General features: G+C 41.3%; 1 protein-coding gene across 11 annotated transcripts in view; it reads right to left on the bottom strand.

The window, feature by feature from the left end:
- The window catches only part of SLC8A1 (solute carrier family 8 member A1), a 372,033-nt gene that overhangs the window by 285,851 nt on the left and 59,448 nt on the right, over window positions 1-26,734 (bottom strand). For 3 of the 11 annotated variants that reach the window (XM_046661712.1, XM_046661711.1, XM_046661713.1), the window contains exons 1-2: window positions 10,112-10,135; window positions 7,047-8,878 (exon numbers count right to left, since the gene is read on the bottom strand). In XM_046661712.1, coding sequence (XP_046517668.1) covers window positions 7,047-8,845 — 1,799 coding nt within the window. In that variant the 5' untranslated portion in view covers window positions 8,846-8,878; window positions 10,112-10,135. Of the gene's footprint in view, window positions 1-7,046; window positions 8,882-10,111; window positions 10,136-20,029; window positions 20,162-26,480; window positions 26,613-26,734 lie in introns of those variants that run through there. The other 8 variants (XM_046661714.1, XM_046661717.1, XM_046661707.1 and 5 more) reach the window with 7 other exon arrangements.

The following is a 26,734-nucleotide window of genomic DNA, read 5'->3' as shown; positions in this document are numbered from 1 at the left end:
CATCCTCATTTTCAGGTGAGGAAACCAAGTCAGAGCTTAAGTAATTTGCTGAATGTTCCAAAGCTAGTAGGGGACAAAGGTAGAGGTCAAACTTGAGTGTAGAATCCAAGTTGAGAGCTCCTCCTAAGTCCACCTTTATCTTAGAAAGTCTGTCATGAAAAGTGAGGTGGTCTTGGTTTCAAGGGTCACCCAGAACTCCAGATCTTTCATATCTAAGCCTAAAAAAAACTGTACCTGGAAATAAAATATTCCAGGCTGTTTCATTAATATCTGAATTACCAGGTATACTTAATTTCCCTGGTTGCCCTGTTATCAGGACCACCAGCCTGAAAGGCAAGGGACCCAAGTTCTGCTTTTGGCTCTGTTTTTGTCCCTTGCCTACATATTCTCAACTGTCACCAAAGAACATAATACATATTCCCCTATCTCACCAAGTGGAGACATTGTAAGAAGGAAAAAATAATGTCATCTAAAGCATGAGTCCTCAGGAGAAAGGCAGGAAATGAAAAGGCACTGTTATTTTGCCAGGCTCTACAGTAAGACAGCTGGATAGGCCTGTGAAAAGAATGAGCTCTGGCTGGCTCAACCTTTGGCAAATAGATGGGTATTATGTAGGCAGTATGTAGAGCCAGGAGAGGAAGCAAAAGAAGAGATTTCCTTTAATTCTGCCCATATTATAGACTGCTTGCTTTCCCTCCCAGGACCTTCTGGTCGTCCCCACTACCAGGGCAGAAAGTTCAAGGCAGGGTGGGTAGCCAGCAGCCAAAGTCCACCACCTGCCAAAGCTGCTTGCCTGGTCAATCGGTACCTTCCACCGAGCTTGCCTCAGTTGGCTCTCCCAAGGCAGTTATAAAGACCATCTCTAGTGTCACTGACCCATCTTACATTTGGCTGTCCTCTTCCTTTCCTGCCACCCAGCCCAGCGCCACTTCTAGTCTACTGTTACAAGGATAACTCTTAAGAGTTGCATGGCATTTACAATGTGATAGGGGCTTAACAGCTTTGCCATTCCAAAGAACGAACCTCCGGGGACCAGATTTCAGTAACCAGGACAGAACATCATGGCGATATTTTATTGGAAAATCTCTACAGTACCCATGATGTTGTAACTCATAGGCTATTAAACACCTCAGCTAACAAGGACAGACATCCCAACAACAAATAACCCTATCATTGGTGTTAGACCCTCAAGGTTGCTCCATTCAAAAGAGTTAAGCATGTTTAAAACTCCTTCCCTAGGTTACAGTGTCTTCAGAAAAGAAAACCAAGGAAAATTTCTTCCCATTTCACCAGTTAGTATAAAATCTACTCAAATTCTACCAAGATGGTGGTTGAACACTGGTAACTCTGAGGAATGGGGTAGAGCGGGAGGCAGAATGGGTTAAGGGCTGCTCAAGTGGCTGCAGAATTCAAGTACGTCAAAACCATTCCTAGAGACCAAGGACTACTTCACAAAGTGCAAAGTAAAATACTGACAACATTTTACTAAAGATCTTGTAAATTTTCTTTAGAAACCACAAGAGGCAATGTGGTACACAAGGGCAAGCACGTAAGCTTTTTTTTTTTTTAAATAGATCAACCGTTACTTTTATTTTTTAAAAATGTTTTTTATTTTATTGTTGTAAAAACACTTAACATGAGCTCTACCCTCTTCGCAGATTTTTAAGTGTACAATACAATATTAACTACAGGTACAGCATTGTATAGCATATCTCTAGAACTTATTCATTTTGCAAAACTGGAACTAGGTACCTGTTGATTAGCAACTCCCCATTTCTCCCTCCCCGTGCCCCCAGGAACCACAGTTCTGATCTCTGCTTCTATGACTATTTTAGATATCTCCTATAAGTAGGATCATGCAGTGTCTGTCCTTCTATAATTGGCTTAAAGGGATATATACTCAGATTAATTTAAACACCCTCATAATGACTTAAAATCTCATTAAAGAAAATGAACGTTCACTGAATGTCCATTAAGTTTGACAACTATCCTATTTAGTGAAATTGTCCCTGTTCTCAGGTTTAGCAAGATATGACTCCATCTTAAGATACACATCCCAGTTTTCTCTCTAATTATGCCTTCTGTCCTTCAAAAGCAAATGCAAATACTTTGTCCAAAATTAAGGCTCTCCTGCATCATACACACGTCTTCATAATGATGTCTGTACTGATCAAAATAAGCATTACCTCATTGTTTCCTATTTTAGCCTATAAGGAGTATACTACTTCTGCTTCCTTCATAATGATTAGCCTAGTGCTGAGCACAAAACAGTAGCTTATTAAGCCTCTGCAGATTGACTGATATATAATTCTTCTGTAGCCCTAAACTAGTGAAGAAACCAGCCCCCTATGCGATGGCCTTGAATGATGACTCAGAAAACAGCCCATAATTTAAACACTTCAGTGTGTCTAAACTATGAAATCTCCTCATTTGCTAAGATAAAATTTCTTTACATAACTATATTATAGCCCCAAACTCTAATTAGCAGTGGGAAAATGAGATTATCACAGCAAACACGGCAATCTGGTTGACATGGTAAACAACCTTTCTGCAAGTAATCAATTTAGGCTCCTGGCAGTAGTGAATTAGAAGTCGTAAATTTCGTTTTTGGCTCTTACTCTGTCTTATTTTTATAACAGTTATGCCTTCATAAGCACATATGCATTTATAAAAACATTTCCTATACTTATAATTTAGATTTGCAGATGATACTACATGTGGTTTGAGTCTAAGAAGAGAAACATTCCAGTCTGAAAAGATAATCTGCCAAGGCAGAAATCAATCCATTAAAATTCTAAAATTATTCCAACTAAATTTCTAACATTAGCACATTACCTAGGAAAATTTTACGTCAATGTAAAATATCATGCTTCCATCATTTTGATAGGCTAAATGCAATTCTCCTGCCATAAAGTAAAAAGCAAATCTTGAATATGTGGGATTCAAGGTGATGTGTGGTAATAGCCTTTCTTGTCTAATGTTCTTTTCTCTACTATTTTTCATCATTTCTGATTCCCCCATACACACATAATTATTCTTCTGTTCTGATCACATCAAGTTTTCTTAATATTTCTCTTTCATCTTTTTTTATAGCTGGCTGCCTTCTTGTATTACATATTTGTTCCACTCTCAGAATTGAATTGCTGTTTCATATAGCTAGGTCTTTATTCCTTGGAATTATACAGAGCAAGAGAAGAATAATGTCAATATAAATACCAAATACAAAGTATTTATTTTCCGGGGAATATAATAATAATAATTCCATATAATCTCTATAATACTGAAATTTTATTTCCTTTCTATTTCTTTTTCCAAAAAGAAGATGTAAACATTTAGTGTCAAAGAGCTATATTTGTTGAGATGTCTTGCATATTATATTTCCCAGAGCTGATGAAGTTACAACCATTCTTGAAAATGTAATAGTTAAAGCAAAATTAATTTTGGACAGATCCCTTATTCAATAAATTATGCTGTGGCTAGGAACTCCCAGTAAACTGATTGGCTAAGCAATATATTGTGCAAATTTTCCAACGTGTATACTTTGTTTTTCAATTCTGTCTTATAAATATATAACAGCAAATGCTCATGATCTTTTGAGTCATCTTCCAAAAACGATATTATTAGTGGGTTATAACTAAGCAATTAAACTGGATTTGTATCTACACTAATTAAATAACCTTAACATTTTCTAGAACAGTCAACCTAATTTTAGATCTTGGGAAACCAAACAACATTTTGTAATAATTATTACCACTAAACTAGCAGCATTAAAGAACAACATTAGTAGCACTTCAAATTTGTGGCTATCACCTACCAAACCACAAATCAAAGTAGCATATTCTTCACTTATTTTTTATTAGCTGTTAAAACTGGACAGAATTCCCTGTTAAAAATCAAGATTAGCTGGCATGGGTTTAGCATTTGTCATTGATTGAGTTTATACAAAAGCATGTGCTAACTGTTAATTACATCTATTTAATGTGTTTTTGCATTGTAATTTTAAAATGTTTTGCTGAGAATACGTTTTATTAGAGACTACATGCACCGCTTATCATTTATCAGTATTTTTCTCAAATACAGATTTCGATCTTAAAACAGGTCAAGTTGAAATAATTCAACTCATTTATGTAAAAATATGAAGGAATAGGTACAAACATGCTTATATTATAAATTTAAATGACTTCTTCCACACTAAAATAAGACCAAAGATTAGGAATCTATCTTGTTTTAGAAACCAAAGAATCAATAAAGCTGACTGTTTCTTGCTCTCCATCCGTAATCAGATTGGACCCTATTTCAACTTTGGTTAATGGCTTCTTAAAATTAGATGGACTTTAAATCCAGGTTTTTCCAGGAATCTTTTTATGGTGCTCTGGAAAGCAGCATAAATTCTGGCTTCATGCACAGTGTTTAACTAACAAACAAACAATTTTTTTAAGTATTTAATAAAGCTCAGGGGTGTCAACAGTCCCATCTATGTTTTTAAGAAAGTCATCTCTTGAGATTAACTGTGTAACTGAATGACATATAAATTCATTCTTAAAGATAAATTGGGTTAAGTCTACATAGTTCAATTTCATTGCATGATTGACAAACTCTCTCTTTCACTTGGATGTGTGTGGACCTGTCATTGAAACAACTTCCAGAGGAAAAATGATCCATTAAAAAAAAGAAAAGAATAAGGGATCTTTGCTAATATTATGTTTTTCTAGAAACATTATGTCATCCAAACAAATTTATTCAAACAAGAGACCTATTAAGCATCTACAAAGCCCGTCAGCACTAACACTCTATAACATCAAAATGAAAATGCTTTAAAATTAAAATTCTACAAAGAAGAAAAAATGTAGGTGTGTCTTTCATTCCACTTATAAATAACATTTTGCCATTTCTAAAATTTCATATTTCAACTTAGCAAACAAAATACAGTAAGTTCCTTACAAAACTAGGAACTGGCAATTGATCTAGAATACTCCTAAGAACACATATTCAGAGATGGCATGACAATAAGTCCGCTGAGTCTTACCAATTTTCACAGGATATCTAAATTTCTAAAGCTGTGATTTGGCAATATTTCTTCCTTAGCAAGAATTAAATCAATTTAATGGCATAGGGTGAATGTTTTAAATGGAGCTTGGCAGAATAAATTATTCTATCACATCACTGTGAGTCCTTTTTTTTTTCTTCCTTCTTCTACACTGTGCCCGAAAGGTTATTTATTTATGGTTTGTAAATGTCCTGGAGAGCAGAATAGATAGGGAAAACCTCACCCTCAAATATACAAGTCTAGAGTCACTATTCTTAACAGAAGGCAAGACCAAATTTTCATGAGAAAACATCCTAAGTAAAATGAATAAGCAAAACAAAACACCAATTTAGTCATATTTAAGGGCTACTCTTGTGAGTTCATTTAATAACATGCAATATTCCTTTAATAACAAGTAATATACTTTTACATGGATTACAAGTGCTATCTAATTCAAGGGGGCTCAATAACCGAAATGATTAGAAAATATAATGAGATAGAATTCCTACCAAAGGAATAAAGTTTATGTGTGCTAATATGGGCAGGATCACATTCAATGCAAGGCCTTTGGGAAAGTCTTTCCTTGTGTATACAGGATACTCATTTCCTATTATATTACTATCTTTCAGTAAAACAAGTGTCCCAACAAAGCACATCTCAGTAAGTGGAACATTCACAACATAAGAACCAACCTAAAAGAGATAATCATCAAAAGCTATCTCCCCCCACACACATCAAAGATGGATATTATAATCTCTGCTTTGCTTGATTTCATTATATCACACTCAGTAACTGTTCATCTCTTTCAGGAAAATATGTTCCCTCTACCCATCCCCCACCCGCTTTGTGTTTGTTTTCCCTACATTTTCAGTAGGAGAAATTTCATCCTGGGGAAAAACGTACTTCCCATTAGACTTATCCCATGCCATTTATATGAATTAACTATTTTTCAAACTAACTGTATTTTATATCTTTCTTTTCTTTTCTGAAATTCCTAAGTTGCCACTGAGTCAACCAATATAATCATCCATTTTAATGTCCTTTGTTTCATTGTAGATATGACAGTTTCTATTCTTCCTTCCTTCTAGTTTGGACACTGCTCATTGAGTCAAATTTTCTGGTTTGCTTTTGGTGAGCACAATGCCCCCTCCTAGGCAAGGAGGGGAGGACTAGCTCTCTAAATAGCAGCTGTCAAGGGAACTGTGCAACCAGGCTCTCCGCGGTTACAAGGTCAGCAAGTATCGCTGGAAAGTGCCAGTACGAAGAGTAAATTGTTCCCACCTCACTACCTTTCACTGACTGCTCCTGGTCAGCTAGGATGCTTGGACAGAATCTTATTTCTCTTTTCATCACTACAGAAGTAGAGTAAAAGGGTTTGTTTAATCATGTAAAGTAAAACCAGGTTGCAACTAAATAAGAGCTGTGTGGCTTTTCCCACTTTGGCATAAAACTGAAGAAGAAGGATTGGTCATTAAGTCATAATTCAGCATTAGCATTTAAACAGAAACATCACCTTATATTGTCACAAAAACACAGTGTCAGATAAAAGCAGTAGAAACAGTTTCAGCCCGCCCTGGGAGCCAGGAAATTCTTTTCAGCCGTGTTTCCTTTTTGGGCTTTCCCAATCTGTACTCAGTAATGAGGTTGGGGACCTAATGTGAAGTTTTGACACACTATTCTGTGTGTATACTATGTGATTCAAAACAGAACACAATTTTTCAACCCACCATAAGTGGTTTGAAAAACTGTGTCACAAGACTGATTCTAGCATGGTCTATAATGTACTTAAAATATGTAAAAGCACAAAAGTAAAAATAAAAATTTGATGTCAAATTAAGATCTTTGTGTATAGAGCATATTGATAAGTGCACACAAGCAAGGATTGATATTTTGAAAGCAGTCGTATATAATAAGTGTTCCATTCCTTGTACGCCATTTAAAAAAACACACACACTCACATCCACAAATGCACTCAACCACGAGCATATATATATACATGTATATATATGAAAGAACTTACACAATTTCATCGTTCTGGAATTCGAGCTCTCCACAAGTGTCCTCAAAATCCTCCCCTCCACCTCTGGCAGTCCCTTCAATGGTTTTATAGGGAACGAGAACATTTCCTCGAGCTCCAGATGTTCTCAAGACTTTCACTTCCATGATGCCAATGCTCTCACTCACATGAGTCACAGGTTCCTCAAAAGTAAAGATGCCTGCATGGTCATCGTCAAAAATAGTCACAGTGGCAGTGGAGGGCGATCCAAGGCAAGCGAGTGTAGAAATGTGATTGGCTTCCAGTATGCCATCTTCCGAAGCCTCAGAAGACACTTTGACATTGCTGAGATGCACAAGGAAATTTTCGTCCTCCTCAAAGATATCATCATCAATGATGCCAACTCTGATTTCCTTCTGGGTCTCCCCAGGCTTAAAGACTACAGTTCCTTCAGTAAATTCATAATCGGACCCAGCATTGGCTGTGCCATCCTCGGTTCTGAAGTCAACAAACACAGTGTTGGTCAAATCACCACCTCTGCGGATAATGGTCAGGGCTACAGTACCACAGTTCTCCAGACACTGATATGTCCCTTGTTCAAAGAAGATCTTACTAACAGGGTCATTTTCAGCCACTTCAGTGTTGACCTCATGCATGCTGACAGCCTTCCTTGCTTGGTCAGCTGCATGCCTCTTTAAAATGTTGCCAGCTCCAGTCATCAGGCGAGTAGCTTGAATTCGGTAAAATGCTCGACTTTTTTGCTGCTGACTTAGGACTTGGTAGTTAGCTAATTCTATTAATTGCTCTATTTCTTTCTCTGGATGCTTCTGCTTGAGTTCCTTCAGAATCCTAGCCATTTCTCTCCTAGCCTCTTCATCATCTTGGTCCCTCTCATCAACCTCCAGAACAAGAGCGCCATCTAAGAAATTGTCAACATGGGAATTGACCACTTTCCCATCCATTTCAATTTCAGTCTTGGAAGATGGCCTGTCTCCTTCATGTTCAATAATCATTCCCCTCTGCTTGCCAGCCCGATACCTCTTGTAGACATACTTGTAAAACAGAAGCCTCCTATCTGCTACCCAAGCAAACACAACACAGATGGGAAAGAAGAAGAAAGTAAGCAAACCTTCCCAGACCTCCACGACCCCAGGAGAGATGACAGACAGAATAATGTAAAGCCAGGTATAGGCGAAGATGCTCCAGGCTGCCGTCACAAAGAACACACGTAAATGCTTAATCTTCCTCGTCTCTCCATCTGGGACCACATAAACACAAAGTGCAATAATGATGAACATATTGAATGCAGCACTTCCCACGATGGTGCTAGGACCGAGGTCTCCCGCAGTAAAGTTATGGCCACACACTTCAATTACTGACAGGAGAATCTCAGGAGCAGAAGATCCCAGGGCCATCAAGGTCAGGTTGGAAACTGTCTCATTCCAGATCCTCACAGTTGTCTTGGTAGTTTCTCCATTGGGTTTCTTTATGGTTATTTCTTTTTCTTGAGACGTGATGACTTCTATAGAGGACATGAACCGGTCGGCAATGATAGAGACTCCAAGAAACATGTAGACCATGGCCACAAAATACACAGTAGCTCTAGCAATTTTGTCCCCAAAGGAAGGGTCTTGGGGCTCCCAAATGGGTAAAATCACCCCTTTCTTACAGTAATATGAGCCAGTACATTCACCGGTTTCATTGCCTTCTCCTTCCATTTCTGTCTCAGCACTTACACGGTCCACATGGAAAAATAAGAGCGCCAGGATGGCTAACAGATGAAATCCCATCGAAAAGGTGGACGAGAGACTGAATCGCAGCATGTTGTACAATGGCAGACTTCCAACTGTCCCAACCTACTGGTGAAAATAAGATGGGGGAAAGGTGGAAAAAAATCACATCATTAGAGCCAGATCCAAAGCATAACTATTTCTTTTTATTACTTTAACCAATGATTTGTTTATATTTGACTATCGCAGCATCCATGGTGAATCATTATTCAAAGAATCCATCAGTGGTTAAGAAATCCTTTGTAAGATTTATAACTCAATCTCTACCCTTATGGATTTCCTACATGTAGTCCCCCATTCACTGAGCAAGATACACAATTAACTTATTGGAAATGAAAAGTTTAATGACAGCCTTGCCTTATTGAATACACATCTATGCATGGTAACAGCCAATAAGAAAAAAAAAACTTTTGAAGCATTAAATAATTTTCTCCTTGTTGCTAAACTATATTTTCTTCTAAACTTTGGTTATTACAACCAAGTTCCAGAAACGGTTTCATTGCCAAAATCACCTTATTAAGATGGATGCTTTGAAGTTCAGACTAAAAATCCTACCAACACAAGGCGTAAGGATGGTCCTAAATTCTGAGGCGTACCTTACACTGCATTTCATGAAATCATGTCCTATGGCTCCACACTTACTTGGAAACACAGAGAAATCTCCAAGCATGCCTGCAATCAAAGCTCAATGGTATTTGTACTGGAGGGAAAAATATTCTGCTGTAACGCAACATTTCCACACATTAAGTAGAGTTTTCAAAAGCATGTTTTGATGAGAGCATATTTCCTCCTAATTTTCAGCAGGCCCAGATCTCCTGATACATTAGCAGCTGGGCATCTGATTCTTCAAGTACAGCTCTTCATATCTGTGTACAGATCTTGCTTTAGAATCCGTGGGCTGTCCACAGCAGGAACGGGAGATAACCAGGTCCAGGTCTAGTGGGGTGTAAGACTCTTGCCTGGCAGGCTGTGAAATCAGCATTACCAGCCATAAAATGTTCCTTTTCGATGTCAATGTCATACTTTCCATGGTCATTCTAAAAAACACATTAGTTCTATAGAGGGTTCAAGTGACCAAAAAAAAGCAAGAGCAATAATTCCATCTAAATTAGCTCATGTGGCAGAATGACAATGACCACAAAGTATACATATGATGAAGGGCTGTAGGCAATTAGGGATATGGCAACAGTCAATAAGCGGCACAAAGCTTGGCAAGCAAAGTAACACGGCGGATTGAGCCACCACAGCTCCAAGTTCACCCACCAACGCAGACAAAACTCAGCTGGGACCTTACATCACCTCTGCCTCCAGGGCTTGCAGAGGGGACACGGAAGTAGAGGAGGGTCTGTTCCCAGTCACGGTAACTCTGGGCTGGAAGACCTAGCAGGAGGGGCCGGTCCGAGTGGTGAGAGGAAGGGGTCCTGAGTCAGAACATAGCCTTGTGGCCTGATAGAAAGTAAAAAGTGGGGCAGGATTAGAGCCTCTCCTAGCCTCAGGCTGGCTGAGAGTGGCCCCCACATTCATTTACATTCTCTGGCCCATGTTTGCTGCTGGTGGCTTCTACTGAAAACTGCACCAAGGCCCAGGAGAACCTCTCTGGCCCAGTACATTCTGGAAGCCCCTCAGAGAACCCACCATCACCTAAAACCCTTTTTAGCTCATCACTATTGAGAGATAAGCTTCTTCGACATTTTTCCCATACTAAAAAAGACACAGCAGAGAGTCACAGTGGAAGAATTCCATTCTAAATAAAAATCCAAAAAATAGAAGTAGCATATTGTAAAAATATGTGAAAGTTCATGTTCAATGTGTCTGCTTGTTAAGTCATTACAGGGCCTGGTCTGGATGTAGGATCTCTGCTTAAAACCAGGTGACATTGAACCAGCCTGCAAGAGGAGGGGAAGATCTAGTTCCAATTCCCTTATGCAGCACTTATTCCACAAATATGTATGAGCGCCTAATACGTATTTTAGAATCACCTACGAGGATCTCTTCTAGGTCCTGAGAATTGATCAGCGAATTAAAAGAAAACAAAGTCTGTCCTCACTAAGCTTATATTCTCATGGGGAGGAAACAAAGACATAAACATAAATGTCAGATGGTAAAAAATGCTGTAGTGGTGGGGGGTGGGGAAGCAATATGAGTTAAGAGAGGGAGTCTATGTGTGTGTGTGCATGCACATGGCACACACATGGCACAGAGGATTTTATATTGGATGGTTAAGGAAGACCTTTCCGATAAGGTGACATCTCAGCAAAGTCCTGAAAGAAGCAGGGCACCAAGCCTTGTGGAAATCTGCAGGAAGAGAATTCTAAGTACGTACAGAGGCCCTGATGGGAGCTGTGCTTTGCATAGTCTAGGAAGCAAGGGGAGCAGGGCTCAGGAGCTGGGAACACAGTGCAGATGGATCCCGAGGGGCACTGAGGCCACTGTAAGGCACTGGCTTTGATTGGGAGAGAAATGGGGGTCATAGGGGGTTCTGATCAGAAACATGATATGATCGAATTTTCCTTTTCAAAGGATCTCTCTGCTGGTTCAGTGGAGAACAGACTGTAAGGGCAGGGCTGGAAACAAGGAGACCAGCATTTGCCTATTATTAAAAAATCTGATTTATAAATGATCCCAGTGCCTGGTGGGTACATAAAACGATACAGTAGACATCTAAAGTTTAAAAAGGAGAAAGAAAAATTTTAGTGACCCTTTTGTAAGATTTGCAACTTAAAATGTCTTGGGAATCTGTAAGGATCGGACAGATTACATATTTGTTCTAGACAGCAGTGCAGCATAGAGATAGTAAACACTGAACAGAGATTCAAACCTGGTCTGTCTCATTGCAGACGAACTTAGTGCAGATCGAACTTTCTCAATTCCCTTAAAAATCTTCACTGGTTGCCTATTGTCCTGCAGACAAACCCAAACTCCTCAATAAGCAGTTCAGATCGTTTAGGATCTGGCCTCTGAGCTCCAGAATATGGAAACTCTTTCCATTCCCTGAACATGACAACACTTTCTTACCTCCAGGTCTTTGCAGATTGTGTTTTCTGTGCCCCAAACTATTTTCCTTCTTAGAAGCAAGTTCCAAAATGGAACAACAGCAAATCATAGTCGACTCTCTGACAGAATGGCACTAGGATCCACTCTTTTATTTTTTAGGTTCCATTCTTAAACACTGTCCCAGACACATGCTAAATTCTTCACCTGGATCATTATATTTAACACTTAAAATAACCAGCATTGCTGTGTTACACAATCCCTAGCATTTGCCATTTCCAGTAGTCTGTGTGAATAGCAGTCCTGGAGTTGTGTGATGATCAGTGCCCTCACAATAACCTGTGCAGTAGATATCATTAGCCGATTTTGGTGGTGGGAGAACTGAGGCTCAGACAGGTTAACTACTTGTTGAAAGTCATACAGATAGTAAACTCCTGATCGGACATTAAAACCCTGGTCTGTCTCTGAAAGGGACAAAATTAACTGCTCCATTCTATCATCTCTGATAGTGTATGAAATAATCTTTGAGAACTATTGGACTTGGGCTCGGACTAGCCCATTGGAAAACCTCTTGGCTTCCACGCAGGGTTAGGAGGGCCTCAGGAGCAAAAGTCCTGTGGAAGGTTTCCAACAGCCTGGCTTTTCTCTTATGGATAAGAGAATCAAGCAGACAAGCATCAATACTGTGGTGTGACATCTGGGCGGGCCTGTTCCTAGAGACGGCTACCCTTCACCATCTGGCCTTTTAGCAATTACCTGGCAACCTCTTCCTGCATCCACTCTCAGGGCCATCTCTTAGGTCTGCCAAGAAAAAGCTCTGCCCCAACCCACATGTTCTCACAAAATGTTCTTAGCCAAAAGAGTACAGATGTCTAAGGGTGGATGGAGCAGTAAAAATCTGTCATCATTATCAGAGAAAAAGGAGGAAGGCTTCTGAGGCTAACTCAAAAACGTCACAATTATATTCAAAAGGTGATAGTATTATAATTTGTGAAATCAGTGGACACAAAACACTAATAAAGCTTATTCACAATGAAGCAACGGGAAAGAACTCTGTGGACTTCAGTCTCTTTATTAAATTAATTCCAAATCTAAATGCTTATGAGGATGTGCGATGGATGTTATCTGAGTAAGAGTTCCTTCTTCATTCTTTTGTCTCCAGTCTTTCAAGGTCTTTCCTCTGTCATCAGATTCAAGCAGATCTCTTTGACTCTCCCCACTGTCTCCTCAAATATACATTTCCATGAAAATTTAGCAGGAAATAGTGGCTGTTGGTACATCGGTCTGCTGCCTGCCTTTATTATATTCTGCCATGATCTACTGAGATCTGTAGCAAGCGGTAGGCTGATATTCATAGTGGTTTCAGATCAACTCTTACATCTATGGCTGGTTCTTGCTTAAGAATATCCATTACATCAGCCAAATGAGTCTTCAGCATAGTATCAAGAATACGCAAATTATCTTCTGCTCACTATTTATTTTAAAACAAACCAAACAACGCCAGCACCTACAGGTAACAGGCCTGCGTGGCATTGACAAAGGATGGTGAAACGATATCCAACTGAGCGAGCCCAGCCACCTGTGTTGAAGGGAGAGGTCAAAGGAATGGAAGCTTGTACCTTCAAGTCCGATCTTTATCCAACTGCATTTGTGAAGAATGAGGAGGGGACTCCCACAACAGAGGCCTGAGCCCTGCAGGAAGCTGCAGCCAGTTTTGACTATCAGGGAGGACCTGACTCAGAGACAAGGAATATGTCTGGCATTCCCACCAGGCCAAGTGCATGCGGCAGCCTAGTCTCATTCTGTTGATTGGTAGCTGGGGTTATTCCAAGGAACTCCTTGACTCTCCTTCATCAGGACCTGGAATTCCCTTCCATGTAATTCTCGCCGACTAAAAGCCTCAAAAGCTAAGCAATTAATCTGTTTCTAAACATTAAAGCAACCATAATTCTTATCCTCTAGTGAGGCAAGCACTTCCAAATGCTTCTAGAAAAAGAGCTGATGCCTAAGGATGACTTTCCTTATCAGACCATCCATCTAGGGCGCAAATTACTGTTCTGGCCTCCAACCTCAGGCGGTCAGACGGTGACCACACTTCAGGAAGGAGCACGGTTTCCACGGTGACTCTCTGCTATTACCTTTTCTTTCTCTCTTTTTCTCTTTTTTTTTCCCCCCAAAGAGAGAGTTTCCTATTTGCTGCCTGATAAATTGGGACAGGTCTTCCAGGAGACAGGCAGTGGGAGGTCACGTAAGGGGCTCAAGCCCTTTTTCCTGAGCTTACACGACTAGAATCAGATCCTGTTCCATGTTAGAAAACCTCATTCATCAAAGGAAACAGCTGGGGTAACCAACAGGTGATGTGGCTAAGTAAAAGAAGGTGGAGTTTGGATTTAGGGTAAGGAAGAAGTTACTGAAAAGTCATGAGATGCACCCCTCGGCCCTTTCCCCTAATTTGTTTGTCTATATAGAACATATTATCTTTTATATGTTATATAATTTGTTTAATGGTTCTATTTACTGTCTTTCTCTCTCTAATAGATGTAAACTCTATAAGGGGAGGGATTTTTGTCTCTTTTTTTCACGAATGTATCCCCAGTTCCTAGAGCAGCGTCTGGCACACAGAAGATGCACAGCACATGCTTACCGAATGACTAAAATAATCTTCATAGGGTCATGGGCTGATTCACCAAATCTCTGACGTTGAATCAGAATCCAGGAGCTGGCTACGTATTTGCATTTAAAAATGTTCCTTATGTAAAACGGAGGCCCCTAAAACGAGCATTGGCCAGCATCACACTGAAAAGCAGTGGCAGTGTGAGGTGGAGGAGAGGAAACCTGTGATTCGGGCTCAGGCGCAGAGAACCTCAGGCTAGAAAAACCTGATTTCCAGCATAAAGAGGGGCCAGGGCCCTGTCATTCTCCCTTGGATGTGGGTCCTCCTACACCTGCCCTCGCTTGCTGATTTCTTCTGGAATGCCAAGATCACCTGCTCTGTCAAGAGTCCTAACATTTTGGACATCCTCAAGGAAGCAGATCTTCCTCTCCTTTTAATACAATAAAAAGACATCTAGTTAAACACCAACCCAAGATTACCTCCATTTCCCTCATAAAAGGGAAAGTGCATCAGGAATTTAACTTTAAATATATTAACTCTGCACACTAACATGGACATAGAGGCAGGAAGAAGAAAGCTGGAGAACAGAGAGTCTTTCAATAGTAAATAAATAAAGAAGAATTCTGCTAACCTCAGCCTCCATGTGAAGTCAGCCAGGATGGTCCTCAGATTCAGCACACCAGGGCCAAAGGCAGGCTAAGGCCCCACTCAGGGGCATTTATGACAACAGGGACTGAACCCACTGACTGAGCACTTGCTTTCTCCCACATGCTGTGCTGATTACTCTGCATTCAATGTCACAGTCCTTTCCGACAATATTGCAAAGAGGTTTTATCATTCCCATTTTACACGTGAGAAAAATAAGTGGTCCATAAAAGTAAAATGGCTGAAGTCATACAAACGCGTGACAGTCTAGGATTTTAATCCAGGCCCTTTGCATAATACCATAACGCTTTCCAAAACGGCAGAACCTTGTTGCTTGTTTGTTTTCACTACCTAAGTTAATAATACTGTTCTTGGAGAGCACAGGGCTCCTCACTTAGGTACTTAGTGCAGGATACCCTCCCTGTGCCGCCCCTCCATCCCACCGGAATAAACGCACGTAGTCGCACCATCTCATCAAGAGCCTGTCACGTTTCCCTCTCCAGTCACAAACCTCCTCACCCCCAAGGAAGGGTTTTATAAGCTTTCATATTCATCACATAGCAAGGGAAAGATGATCCATTTGGGGGATCATCAGCTAAAATCTGAGGTCTGAAATCACTGCAAAGTCATGCAATAATCTCAAGGTTTTTCCATTTGGTCAGGAGAAAGGAAAATAGAGAAAGAAATCCCAGCAGTGAGCAAGCAAAACTAAAATCAAAGAGAGCAATGAGTGGAGCTGGGAGAAGGATACTGAATTTTAGCATGAGTTAGTTCATCTTTGCTCTAATAACAATAAATCAGTATTTTTTTCAAGAATCTCAATGAGACTCACATATTTACTGTCTTGGGGTCAAGACATTACTTTTAAACAGTTTTTAAACTGGTAAGTAATCCAAAGAAATGGAAAAACAACACATTGTTTATGGTTTCATCTGCCAAGCTTTTCTTAGCCACTCACATGTGCCAGACACCGTTACAAAGATGAGTAAAATAATATCCCGTGAGAAGCTCATGTTATGGTGGGGCATCACCAGAGTCAAGGAGTGAGTCCCCCTTCTGGAAGACTGAACTCTTTCATTACTAGAGAATCACAGAAGAGGAGAGACTTTCCAGCATCCAGATAGCGAGACCATGGGTGCACCTTGATACACTCAATGTGGACCACTGAGTTCCCAGATTAATGCATCTGGGGTCTTGGGTTAATACAACCAGGTTTCTAGCAATGTCCAACTGCTCAGCCTACAACCCTACAACCAGGAGATTTCAAGTGTAATGAGCTCCTGGACACAGAGCCTTGGAGTATCGCCTCTGTGCTCTGAACCTTTCAGGGACCTCGTGATAGATGATAACAACTATTTCAGATAATAATTTGTTCACCATCCACCCTAAAGAGAAAGAGAACCCTTTCTTTGATGTTCAACCTTACACACACACAAAAATTAGGTCATATGCATGCTCTTATATCTGGGTCACCAAAAAAGATTTCCTACCTAGAAATATTTTCTACACTAGCCTGTTGACATTGTACCTTAAGAAATTTGTTCTGTTGAGTGAAGTATAGCTCTCTCTATATTTGTAGTTCTAGAGGGAGTGGACAATTTATTTATTCATCAAGTATTCAGTGAGTGGCCTCTACATACGAAGCACCAGACCAAACACTGGGGAGATTACAAACTTGATTGACACACGGCCCCTGCTCTGGATGAATTTATAGTCTTCAATGGATAGTTAAACAACCAGAAATACTAGGAAGCATACGGAACATTCTAAAAGAAGAGGAGATTGGAAGGATGACAAAGCTGGAGACAGTGAGAGGACATTCCAGAAGGAAGAAACGATGGGAATAAAGGCATAAAGCAATGCTTCTTCAACTTCAGTTCACGTGGGAAATTCATTACAATGCAGATAACTGGGCCCCACCATTAAATATACAGTAGCTCTAAAGAGAAACTCCCAAATTTGAGTGGTAACAAGCACCCCAGGTGATTATGATGTAGGTGGTTTTGGCACCACCCCTTGAGAGGCACTGACATAAAGGGTTGACAGGTATGAGGTGCAGAACTGGGGAGAAGGGTAGAAGGAGCATAAAGGGCGTGGGGCATGTTTAGTAAACACAGACTGGAGAGCAGAGCACTTAAATAAGGTACTTGACAGAGGGTAGCGCCTAAAAATTAGACGATCATGTTTGTTGTAATATGAGGAAGACATTGACGTGAAGGAATACATCAGATGGGCTTGCTTTCTCACAGGCTAGGGCTATAATTTAAAGATAGGCTCTTTCTGGGGTATCACCTGCTCCCCCTGTTCATTTCAACTCAAGAGTAAATCTTTACAGTCACTCCTTTTGCTTTTTTTCTGCCTCTTGGGACTGAGGACGTTTAATACAGAATCCAATTTCAAGCTATGTGATAGGAACATCTAGAATGCCTTTTTAAAAAAAAAATCTTTTTTAACAAGGAAAATGCTGGCTATGTGAGCAGAGGCTGGTGAATTTCATCAGCTTTTTCCCTGAGTCATTAAGCCTCATCTTCAAGCAGATTGCTTTTCAGGAGATGGAGCCCTAACAACTTGAAGTTTGTAAGTCTTTTAAATTTTCCTGCACAGTCTCAAATCACAGTCCTTGAAAGAATAAGATGCTCTTGAGAAGAGCAGAAGTAGAAAGTAAAAAGCAACATTAAAAAAAAAAAATCTCAAGTTGATAGCTGCTCACTTAACGGGGACCCTTCACCAATCTTCTCTGCTTCAATTTTCTAAATCTCCTGAAAATATACTCAGTGACCTGGTTCCAAAACCGAGCGTACATTTACACAGAAGAAATAAATTTTAAAAATGGAAACAGCTTAGAAAGGAACTAGGCAAGTTTTATTATTTAGAGGAATAAATGGAGTGGCTTATGGGAAAACACGAAATTTTTACCCAAATCCCTGGGCACCATTTATGAAACATACAGTTTCTCTACTAAATAAGGCAGCTAGTGAATATGCCCTTTAAACCAACCCCATACACCTGTATTTGAAGAATTGTTTAAATATTGGCTTAAGCGTTACAGTTTTAATGTAACTATGCCAAGACTATTATGTTATTGTCTTTTTGTGATAGGATTGGAGAGGAGCCATTGAAAAAGGGAGAGAAAAAAGTCAGTGGAGAAAGAAATGCAAATCATTTAATCACTTAATTAGCAAGTGAAGATAGTAACTTCTGTCTATTAAGCCTTTGCTTAAGCAAGGACTTTTTTCATCAATAACTAATGAGAGAACACTACATACATTCATTCATTCATTCATTCATTCATTCATTCAACAAACACTGAATGTTTATTATGTGCCTGGCAATGTGCAAGGCACTGGGACTAGAACCATGAACTAAACAGTTCTCAATCTCTCTCCTCCTGAAATTTATTATCTAGCTGGAAGATAAGATGACAGACGTTAATTTAAATTGCTACAAAAAGAAACAGAATTATTAATTCTGATAAATCTATGAAGGAAAAACAATCGTAGGAAAGTAAGTAATGGAGGACCTGACCTACTAGGGCATCAGGGGAAGGCTTTGCTGAAGAAACATAAGAGCTGAAATTGAAAAGACACTCAGCAGGAAGCCAGACCAAAGGTCTTTGGCACGTAAAGCCTTAGGCTGACATTTTTGCCATTACCCTTCTCTGTCATGGGATTACTCACAGACCTACCTTCTTAGATATGCTGGGGTATGAGACCATGTTGAGAAATATATTGAAAGCAGCTTCTGTAATTTAAATAAGACTCCTCCCCTCCTAGGTCAGAATCATGAAACTACAGTTAACTGCATTCTACCACACTGCTGGGGGCAATGTGGTGGAGAGAAGGGTCATTGGTCTGGGGGTCAAAAGAAGTGAGTACTGGTCTCGGCTCTCACTGACCAGTCATGTGACCTTGGACAAGTCATTTTCCCTTTCTCAGCCTGATCTGCCAAACCGGGGAATTTTTCTAACAATTTGAAACTGTGATATTCTAATCCCTCATGTTGGCATTCAGGGCCATCATCCATAATTCAGCACCTATCTACCTTCCCAGGTTTACAGTTCCTGTTAGTCAGCTGAGCTACTAAACGAAAATTACCCAAATATGCACTGTGTTTTCCTTTCTCATGCTTTTCTACCTGTCCTCCATAATCCATCAAATGTCCAATTTCCTTTCATAAAACTGCTTCTCTTGCTAGGAAGTCCCCTAAAAGTCATCTAACTTTGCCCCTTCTCCCTTTTCTGACATGAAAACTCAGCCATGATAACTTAAAAGACGTTTTTCCAAAACAAAGTCTCTGAGTTTCTAGGCCATCTCTCTTCACACGATACCAACCCCAATTGCTAGGGGTCAAATTATGCCTGCCACCTGTTGTAATAAGGCCATTAAATTAAAATTTTGTTTCACATCTTTAAATGATTGAAAAAATGAAAAACATTTCATGATGTAAAAATTATATGTTATTCAAATTTCAGTGTCAATAAATAATGTTTTGTGGAACACAGCATGCCCATTCATTTAAGTATTGGCTATGGCTGCTTTCATGCTACAACAACTGTGGTGAGTGATTGTGACAGACCCTGTGGTCCACAAGGCCAAAAATATTTACGATATGCCCCCTTTAAAAAACAGTTTTGTGACCTTTGGTGTACGTCCTTATGTGTCTTTATCTTCCTTCACCTCTCCGCGGCAACTTTCCACAATTAGCATGTTGGTGTAAAGGCACACACGCAGGTAATAAGAACCAGTCCTTATGGAGCACTCATGTGCCAGAAACCGTTCCAAACATTTTACAAGAGTTAATGTATTATTCCATACAAAAACCCCATAAGGCTCTTTACTAGTATTATTCCCATTTAATAGATGAAGAAAATGAGGCACAGTTAAGCAACTTGCACAACATTACATATATCATTTGCTGAATTCAAACAAATGTTCTAACTCTCATGATATGTCCGCTGACCTGCTGACCTCAGAGAACTTTAGTCTTCATCCCCTAGGGTTCTTCAATATCAGTCAATATCCTCAATCTCGAAGCAAAGTCATAGTTCTCCTTCCACCTTGGGGAATCACCGCTAGACATCCAGGGGCTCCTGAGACCAGAAACCCCAGGCACACTTCTGGAAACCTCCACTACCAAAGAAAAAAAGAGATGTGACTTTGGTGAAATGACTTCAGGGTCATAGATCTGGATTCAATTATCCCCTATTTCACTCTTATAAAGTCATTTAATTTCACATGGCCTCCATTTGCTTATTTGCTTTAAAAAAACAACAACTTTAGATCATCTCTGATGCCTCTTCCAGAGCTGGCTATGGCTTGAAGCAGCAACAGCACTGATAAGGAGAAGCTCACGTGCAGGAGAAGAAAGACAATGAGCGGTCAGGGAAAAAAGAACTACCACCTTTGCCCAACACCAACTCACAAATTTCACCCCTAGGGGGCTCACATCCCCCCAACATGTAAAAGGTAGATTATTTTGGAAGAGTGACTTGGAACTTCTGAGAGACATTTGACATAGGACTGAGCACCTCTCCAAACTCTATCCTTTGGCCCCTGGTTAATGCCACTCCCTTTTGGGGCTCTAGCACAGTTGACGCAGGAAGTTTAGGTTTCTGTGTAGGGTAAGCAGTCTAATTCTCTAAACCTGCTGCTAGGGCTGGGCGTTCTCCATCGAGCAGAGCAAAGCCAAAAGGAGCCCTGGGTCCTGAGCTTTCAGGGGCTGCAGAAGTGAGATGCTGGAGAAGCTCAAGAAGCTCAAGGGAGAAAGCACCAGAGTCATTCGGTGCTAAACAAAGACACAAACACCACCTGTAACAGCACGGAAAACACAATCCTCAAACTGGCAGGTCTGACCCTTGCCTGACCTCTCAGAATGTTCCAGCTTCTCGCCTTCAAAGTTGTGCTGGGAATTCATCAGAAACTTTGGTTTCACATGTGAAATACATTTGCGCAATGGCTTATGCTCTCATTTGATCCAGATCCACAGTTCCCAGGACATGGTCCTGACTGGGATATACAGCTGATGTGAACAGTCTGGAAATGGCCCCAGGGTTGTCACTGTCATAAATTAACTGGGGGTGGTTTACACATTGTAAAAATAGCTAGGCTTCATTTATTTTCGAAGTCTTTTTCATTCTTTGAGAACAAACTAAAATGCCTCCTCCTCCATGAAGCCTTTTCAGATGTTCTTTACTTCCTTTCAACTTGCTCATTGGACAGTTGCAGCGACCGGTCTCACTCGGCCCAGTATCTGGATGTTCCAGACCACGACATCCCCGAGAAGAGAGAACACAGTTCAAAGAGCATGGCTTTTGAACAGCCTCAAAAACAGGTACCGTCACCTATGAACCCTTGGACAAGTTATTTAACTGAGCCACACTCTTCGTCTTTAAATCGGGATGAGGATGCTTCCTTGTAAGGCACTTATCAGCATTAAATGAAAAAACATGTACGGAGTACTTAGACCGGTCCCTGGTACATAATGTGTGCTTAACAAATGTCAAATAACTCCTCTTCATCATCTGCATTCTCTGAAAAGCCCTGCGTACCGCCTTGCAAACAGTGAGTGCTTAATAAATGTCACGATTGGGCTGCAATAAACTGCTGAATCACCCTCTTGTCTGTTTGACTTCATCTCACATTAGATTCAACCAGGAAATTAACATGCAATGACACCTACCAAGTGATTACTGTTTCTGTCTTTTTCAAAAAAATTAAGATGGACTCTAATATTGACATTTATTTTTCTATGTTGACTACATATGCAAGAAACCATTTGTCTAAATTGGTATCACACTTGCTGGAAAACATTTTGCCCATTTCTCAGAAGACTTAAAAGACTAAATTTTCAAGAAAGGATCAAATTTTTGTTAGCTTTGCTGCCCCAGAAGTAAAATGTCAGTGTGGAAGCTTACCTTTGCCTCTTTCTCGCCACCTTCTACCCGGCCATCAGCAGCCCCTCTCTCTGGCACTCAGGTCTCTCCCCCTTCCCCACCAGCATGGCCCTCTAAGGGCACTAACTGGGCAGCAACCCAGTTTCAAACTTCTTTCACTTCCTCCGCATCCTCCTGTGTTCCAGGCCCTCAGGACTTTTCTATCTGCTAGCTGATCCGATACACCAATCCAAGATGCTAATGGTTTCTGAGAATTTATAGTAGCTCTTTCCTAGGTAATATCATTGCATTTTATGAGGGATCTACTAGACAGAATTACTTTATTCAGATAAATGTCTCTAACAGTAAGAATTTCAGATCCTATGTTGGCCAGTGGATAAATGCTTTGAACTCAGGGAGGTTTTGCCCTCCTGAAATCACTTTATAGGCCGCTACCTATAATGTACTTGCCCTTAACCACAAACACATTCCCTTCACTTCAGACGCCAGTCAGGGCTTTTATCCTTCCACATCTTCTCCTCCGTCTCCTGCAATTGGCTAGAAAGTTTCAAGACAAGAGAAAATGTGATTCTCTTGAACCTTTGTCGGTCTTATTACTTACTACACTCCCTTGGCCAGGCAGCTCAAAGGACAATCACAAATGTAGATATAAAACACCCAGGGTTCAGGACAGAGTTGTCAGCAAAGAGCCTACAAAAAACACGTGAGGCAGCAAGAGCTGAGAGCAACTGTCTTCCAAGTTGAGTCAACACAGTGGAAAAAGTTGCCTGATCTCCTCATTTGTGTTCTGAACTCCTCTTAATGAAAACAGACCAGTAAGAGTAGTTTACCCCAGGAGTCTCCAGTTCAGAAAATGTGCTGTTCGATTTATAAACCCTACTGAGAACCCAATCATTGATTAGTTTAAGTCTTCAAAGTACGTGTTGTCTAAAATATATTTGGTGATGTGTATGTGTGTGCGTGGGAGGCTGAGGAAGGAGGGAGGCAGGAAGAGAGAGAAGGAGAGACAGAGCGACACAGATACAGAGAAGAGAGAGGATCTTTTGGAAGAGAAAGAAAGAAAACTGAAAATAATCCCACTGCACTTAATGAGGCCCCATCGGACTAGCCCTGAGTCCAAATCAAAATCTCAGAGGCAGACTCTGAAAAGCTCACATTCCCAGAATTCAGTCCATCCCAATGGGTCAGAAAACACCTGACATTTACTTCCACTAAATCTCAAGTATGTCTCCAGGGGATAGACATCCCTGTGTTCAGAGAGAAAATTGGAAACAGCTACTTCAGCAACCCACTGGCTTGGTTAGCCACAATTACTGCTGAGAATTAGAACTGAGTGATGGGCACCTTGGGGAGTTCTAAGTGATGTTAGATGCAATTCTGGAATCTAAGGAAAGCCAGGGAGAATATTTGCCACAAGAGGGAGCAGTAGAATTTGGTCAGATGGGAGATTATTTGGTAGAGCTTATGACGAGGGGTCTATCTATAAGGCATGGACGATATTGGAAGATATTTTGGCAAGAGACATTTATCGCTTAGAGGAAAAAAAATACAATGAAAAGATCAGGAAGAAGAGAGAGATGATGCCACCTAGATTCCTTAGTTCTTAGCAAATGTAGAACAACCATTTAATTTTTAGTTAAAAGCAACATATATAACACACTGCAAAAATATAAAACATACAAGATATGTGCTCTGCCATCCTCTTTTAATTGTGTACTTCTTTTTCCAGATTTAATTTCTATTTCAGTTTGAATGCTGTTTATTTCCATGCTGACGGGGCAGACTGCTTGCTTTTACCTACATGCTCTTCTCCCTCTGCCTGAAGCATCACGGAGAAAGGGCTCCTCTCACTGACCTGCAACATGAAAATCAGATGGGAAAGTCCTAAAATGCACTTACTTTGGGACAGACACATCCACCAGCTAATGAATGCTTTAACTTGCTTTAAAGAGGGAATGCAACTTTCCTGGATCTGCAGAGCTTCTCTCATCATTTATTTTGTCAAAGAAACAGATTAAGCATTTAGAGGGAAGGAACAATGCGTTTACTTTGCAAGACAAACAAAAGTCTAATTTTGTCTGATAAAAAACATGTTAAATATAGCTTGCTAACAAAATGCTGAAGCTCTCTTGGAATTTCTTTTTTTCCCAAAACATAGAAAGCGTGAAAGACCAATTAATGTAATTCCTGCAAATAGTCCCGTAGGTGTTACTGACTATACTTCACCTTCCTTTTGCAATTTTATTTGGAGTTAAAGCACTGCTACTACTATGCACGTTTCTTCCCTTTCACGGTCAAAAAAAGGGTTATCTAGTTCTTAATCTTAATCCAAAATGGTACAGTAGAAACCATTAAACGGTAATGGTAAAGTAAATGGAAAGATAGAAGGATAGAGAGGTAGGTATACAGATAGGTAGCTATAAAGCACAGCCTTCGTATTCTTTTTAATTCATTACTCTCCTCTTCCAACCCTGTTAAGCTTTCACGACAGAGTAAATGAAGTCTGCTTGCCATGGACACTTACATCCTTTGCAACCCCTGCACAGCTCAACAGTGAACAACGGTTTACCTCTGTCCAGTTCTTTTCTTTTCCCCTAGGAATCAATCATTCCATATTTAATAAAAGACAACAGCCATTTTAGGAAAAAAAAAAATCAGGGCTCCTTTTATAGTAGGTGGGAGAAATCTTAGCTAAAGAGCCCTTGGCTCCAAATGCAATCCTCCAAGCAGGCAGAATTTGTAAGATGAAACCCATTTAAGAAAACACATCTTGCTTCTTGGTGAAATAAGTAGGTCTTCCCCCACCTTCTCACTCACAAGGCCCCAAAGATGGAGCTAGCTCTCTCTTCCTTCCTCCTCCTTTCACATCCGCCTAACCTTCCCAATTAAGCAAGTTTAGAAAACCAATAGAGCTAAATCCAAGTAACACAGGATTTGAAAGAGGAACTTGAAAGCAATCATCCCTATTCCAGCTTTGTTTTCTTATCTGAAATGAATGAAACATCTAGATACATCTTCCTCCCTCCTTTCCTGACTTGCAGCAGGAGTAGCTTTGAGAGAGAGAGAGAAAATGTGGGAGTGTATGTGTGCGTGTTGGGGGGCGTAGGTGGGAGGTATACCTTCAGAATCCCCTCCTGGTCGCTCCCCATTTCCCTTAGGACATCTTCACAAGGATGCTGGATTGTGAATCTTCTGTTGCTCATATTCGGAAATACTCAAGCTATGCCTTTAACCAGATCTGATCAGAATCCCCTCCTACTCTGCCAGCTCCTCCATGATCGGGACGCCTGTACTGTCTTTACCACATCTGTCATTTTTTAAAAAGCTTCTTCCACTACACCTCCTACTGATATCCTTTTTTCTCTTTTTAGTCTTTACACCTCCAGCAGGACAAAGTTTGTATTGTTATATTCACAACCACTAGTGGCTGACTAGCAGGAGAGAGATGGAGAGCACCAGCCGGGGAGCCAAGCTAAAGGGGGTTAAAGAGAAACCTAGTGGAAAGCAGGACTTTCTTTCCAATGACTGCGGACACCATGCACACTGCTCTCTTCGAAAAATGTTTTGTTAAATTGGTCACTCTGCTCTCAACCCAACCGCTGCCACTTTGTCTGGAGAGGGAAATACGAATTGTCAGCCCAAGCCATTCATCAAACAGTCGACAGAATCCACGGGGGAGGGGGGATTTTAAAAATCAAGGATGCACACACACGGTATTTTTAAAAGCATCGCCTGGGCAGGTTTGGTTTCTTTAGCCTACTGTCCACCCATAAGACCTCCCTCTTCTTTAAGGAGGAGCCAAGAAGGATATCCTCACATCTCAGAACACAGACCATTTTCCCAAGAGCCAGCAAAGCTCCAGAGGCAGATAATGCAGCTGCAAAGTTCCCTTCGAATCTCTTGGGGAAAGATGCCTGTGCGTGCAGAATCCCCAACGCACACCCCAGCATCGTGCCCAGAAACAGGGACCCTTCAGCCCACTCCCCCGCTGCGTTTCTCCCTTGCCGGTCCCCCCCTGCCCCGGCCACACCTCCCTCCTCTCCGCAGTCTTTGGTGAAGGAGCACCCAGCGCTCGCCAGAAAAGAGGGGACTCGCAAGTGTGGCGTTGGGGGAGACCCCAGGGATTACCAGGAGGAGGGATGACCGCGGAGCAGAGTCCAGTGGGTGGGGAGGCCTGGATCCCCAGCAGCGCTGCATTCCGGGTGGACTTAGCTCTTCGCGCCCCGAATCCTCAGAGCCCAGCGCGGTGCAGGGTGCAGCATCTCTCCTTAGCAGCCCTTTCTTCTACCGGCAGCCGGCACTGGCAGGCAGGCACGCTCACGCCCAGGCGCACCAGCCAGAGCAATTTCACTCCCCGAGAAGCGCGGACACCCCAAAAAACGTGTAGGGACACACACACAAACACATACCATTTAGGAACCGGTCCTTTGCCAAAGCGGGGTAAGAGTAGCCTTATGAACAATAAATGGAAAATAGTTGGCGGTGTCTGACCAAATCCCTTCTGCTTGCCCATCATAGGATCCTACCTGGTTTGGGGGAGTGTGGATGGATCCTTCCCCCGTTCCTCCACGCGAGGAGGAACTGCCGCGCGCTCCCTCCTTTTAAATAGCTCCAGATCAGGAAGAGGTCGCTCCCATCTTCGGGGGGGAAGCACAAAGCAGGCGGCGGCGGGCAGGCTCCCGTGCAGCGCCGGCGCGAGCAGGAGCGGCGGCGGCGGCGGCGGGCAGCCGGTGCGCGCGGGCGGCAGGCAGGCGCGGAGGCCGGGAGGCTGGGAGGGCCG

Source organism: Equus quagga, chromosome 5, assembly GCF_021613505.1.
Source record: "Equus quagga isolate Etosha38 chromosome 5, UCLA_HA_Equagga_1.0, whole genome shotgun sequence".
Lineage (NCBI taxonomy): Eukaryota > Metazoa > Chordata > Mammalia > Perissodactyla > Equidae > Equus > Equus quagga.
The sequence above is the reverse complement of the archived record's forward strand: the minus strand, read 5'-3'. Positions and strand labels throughout refer to the sequence as shown.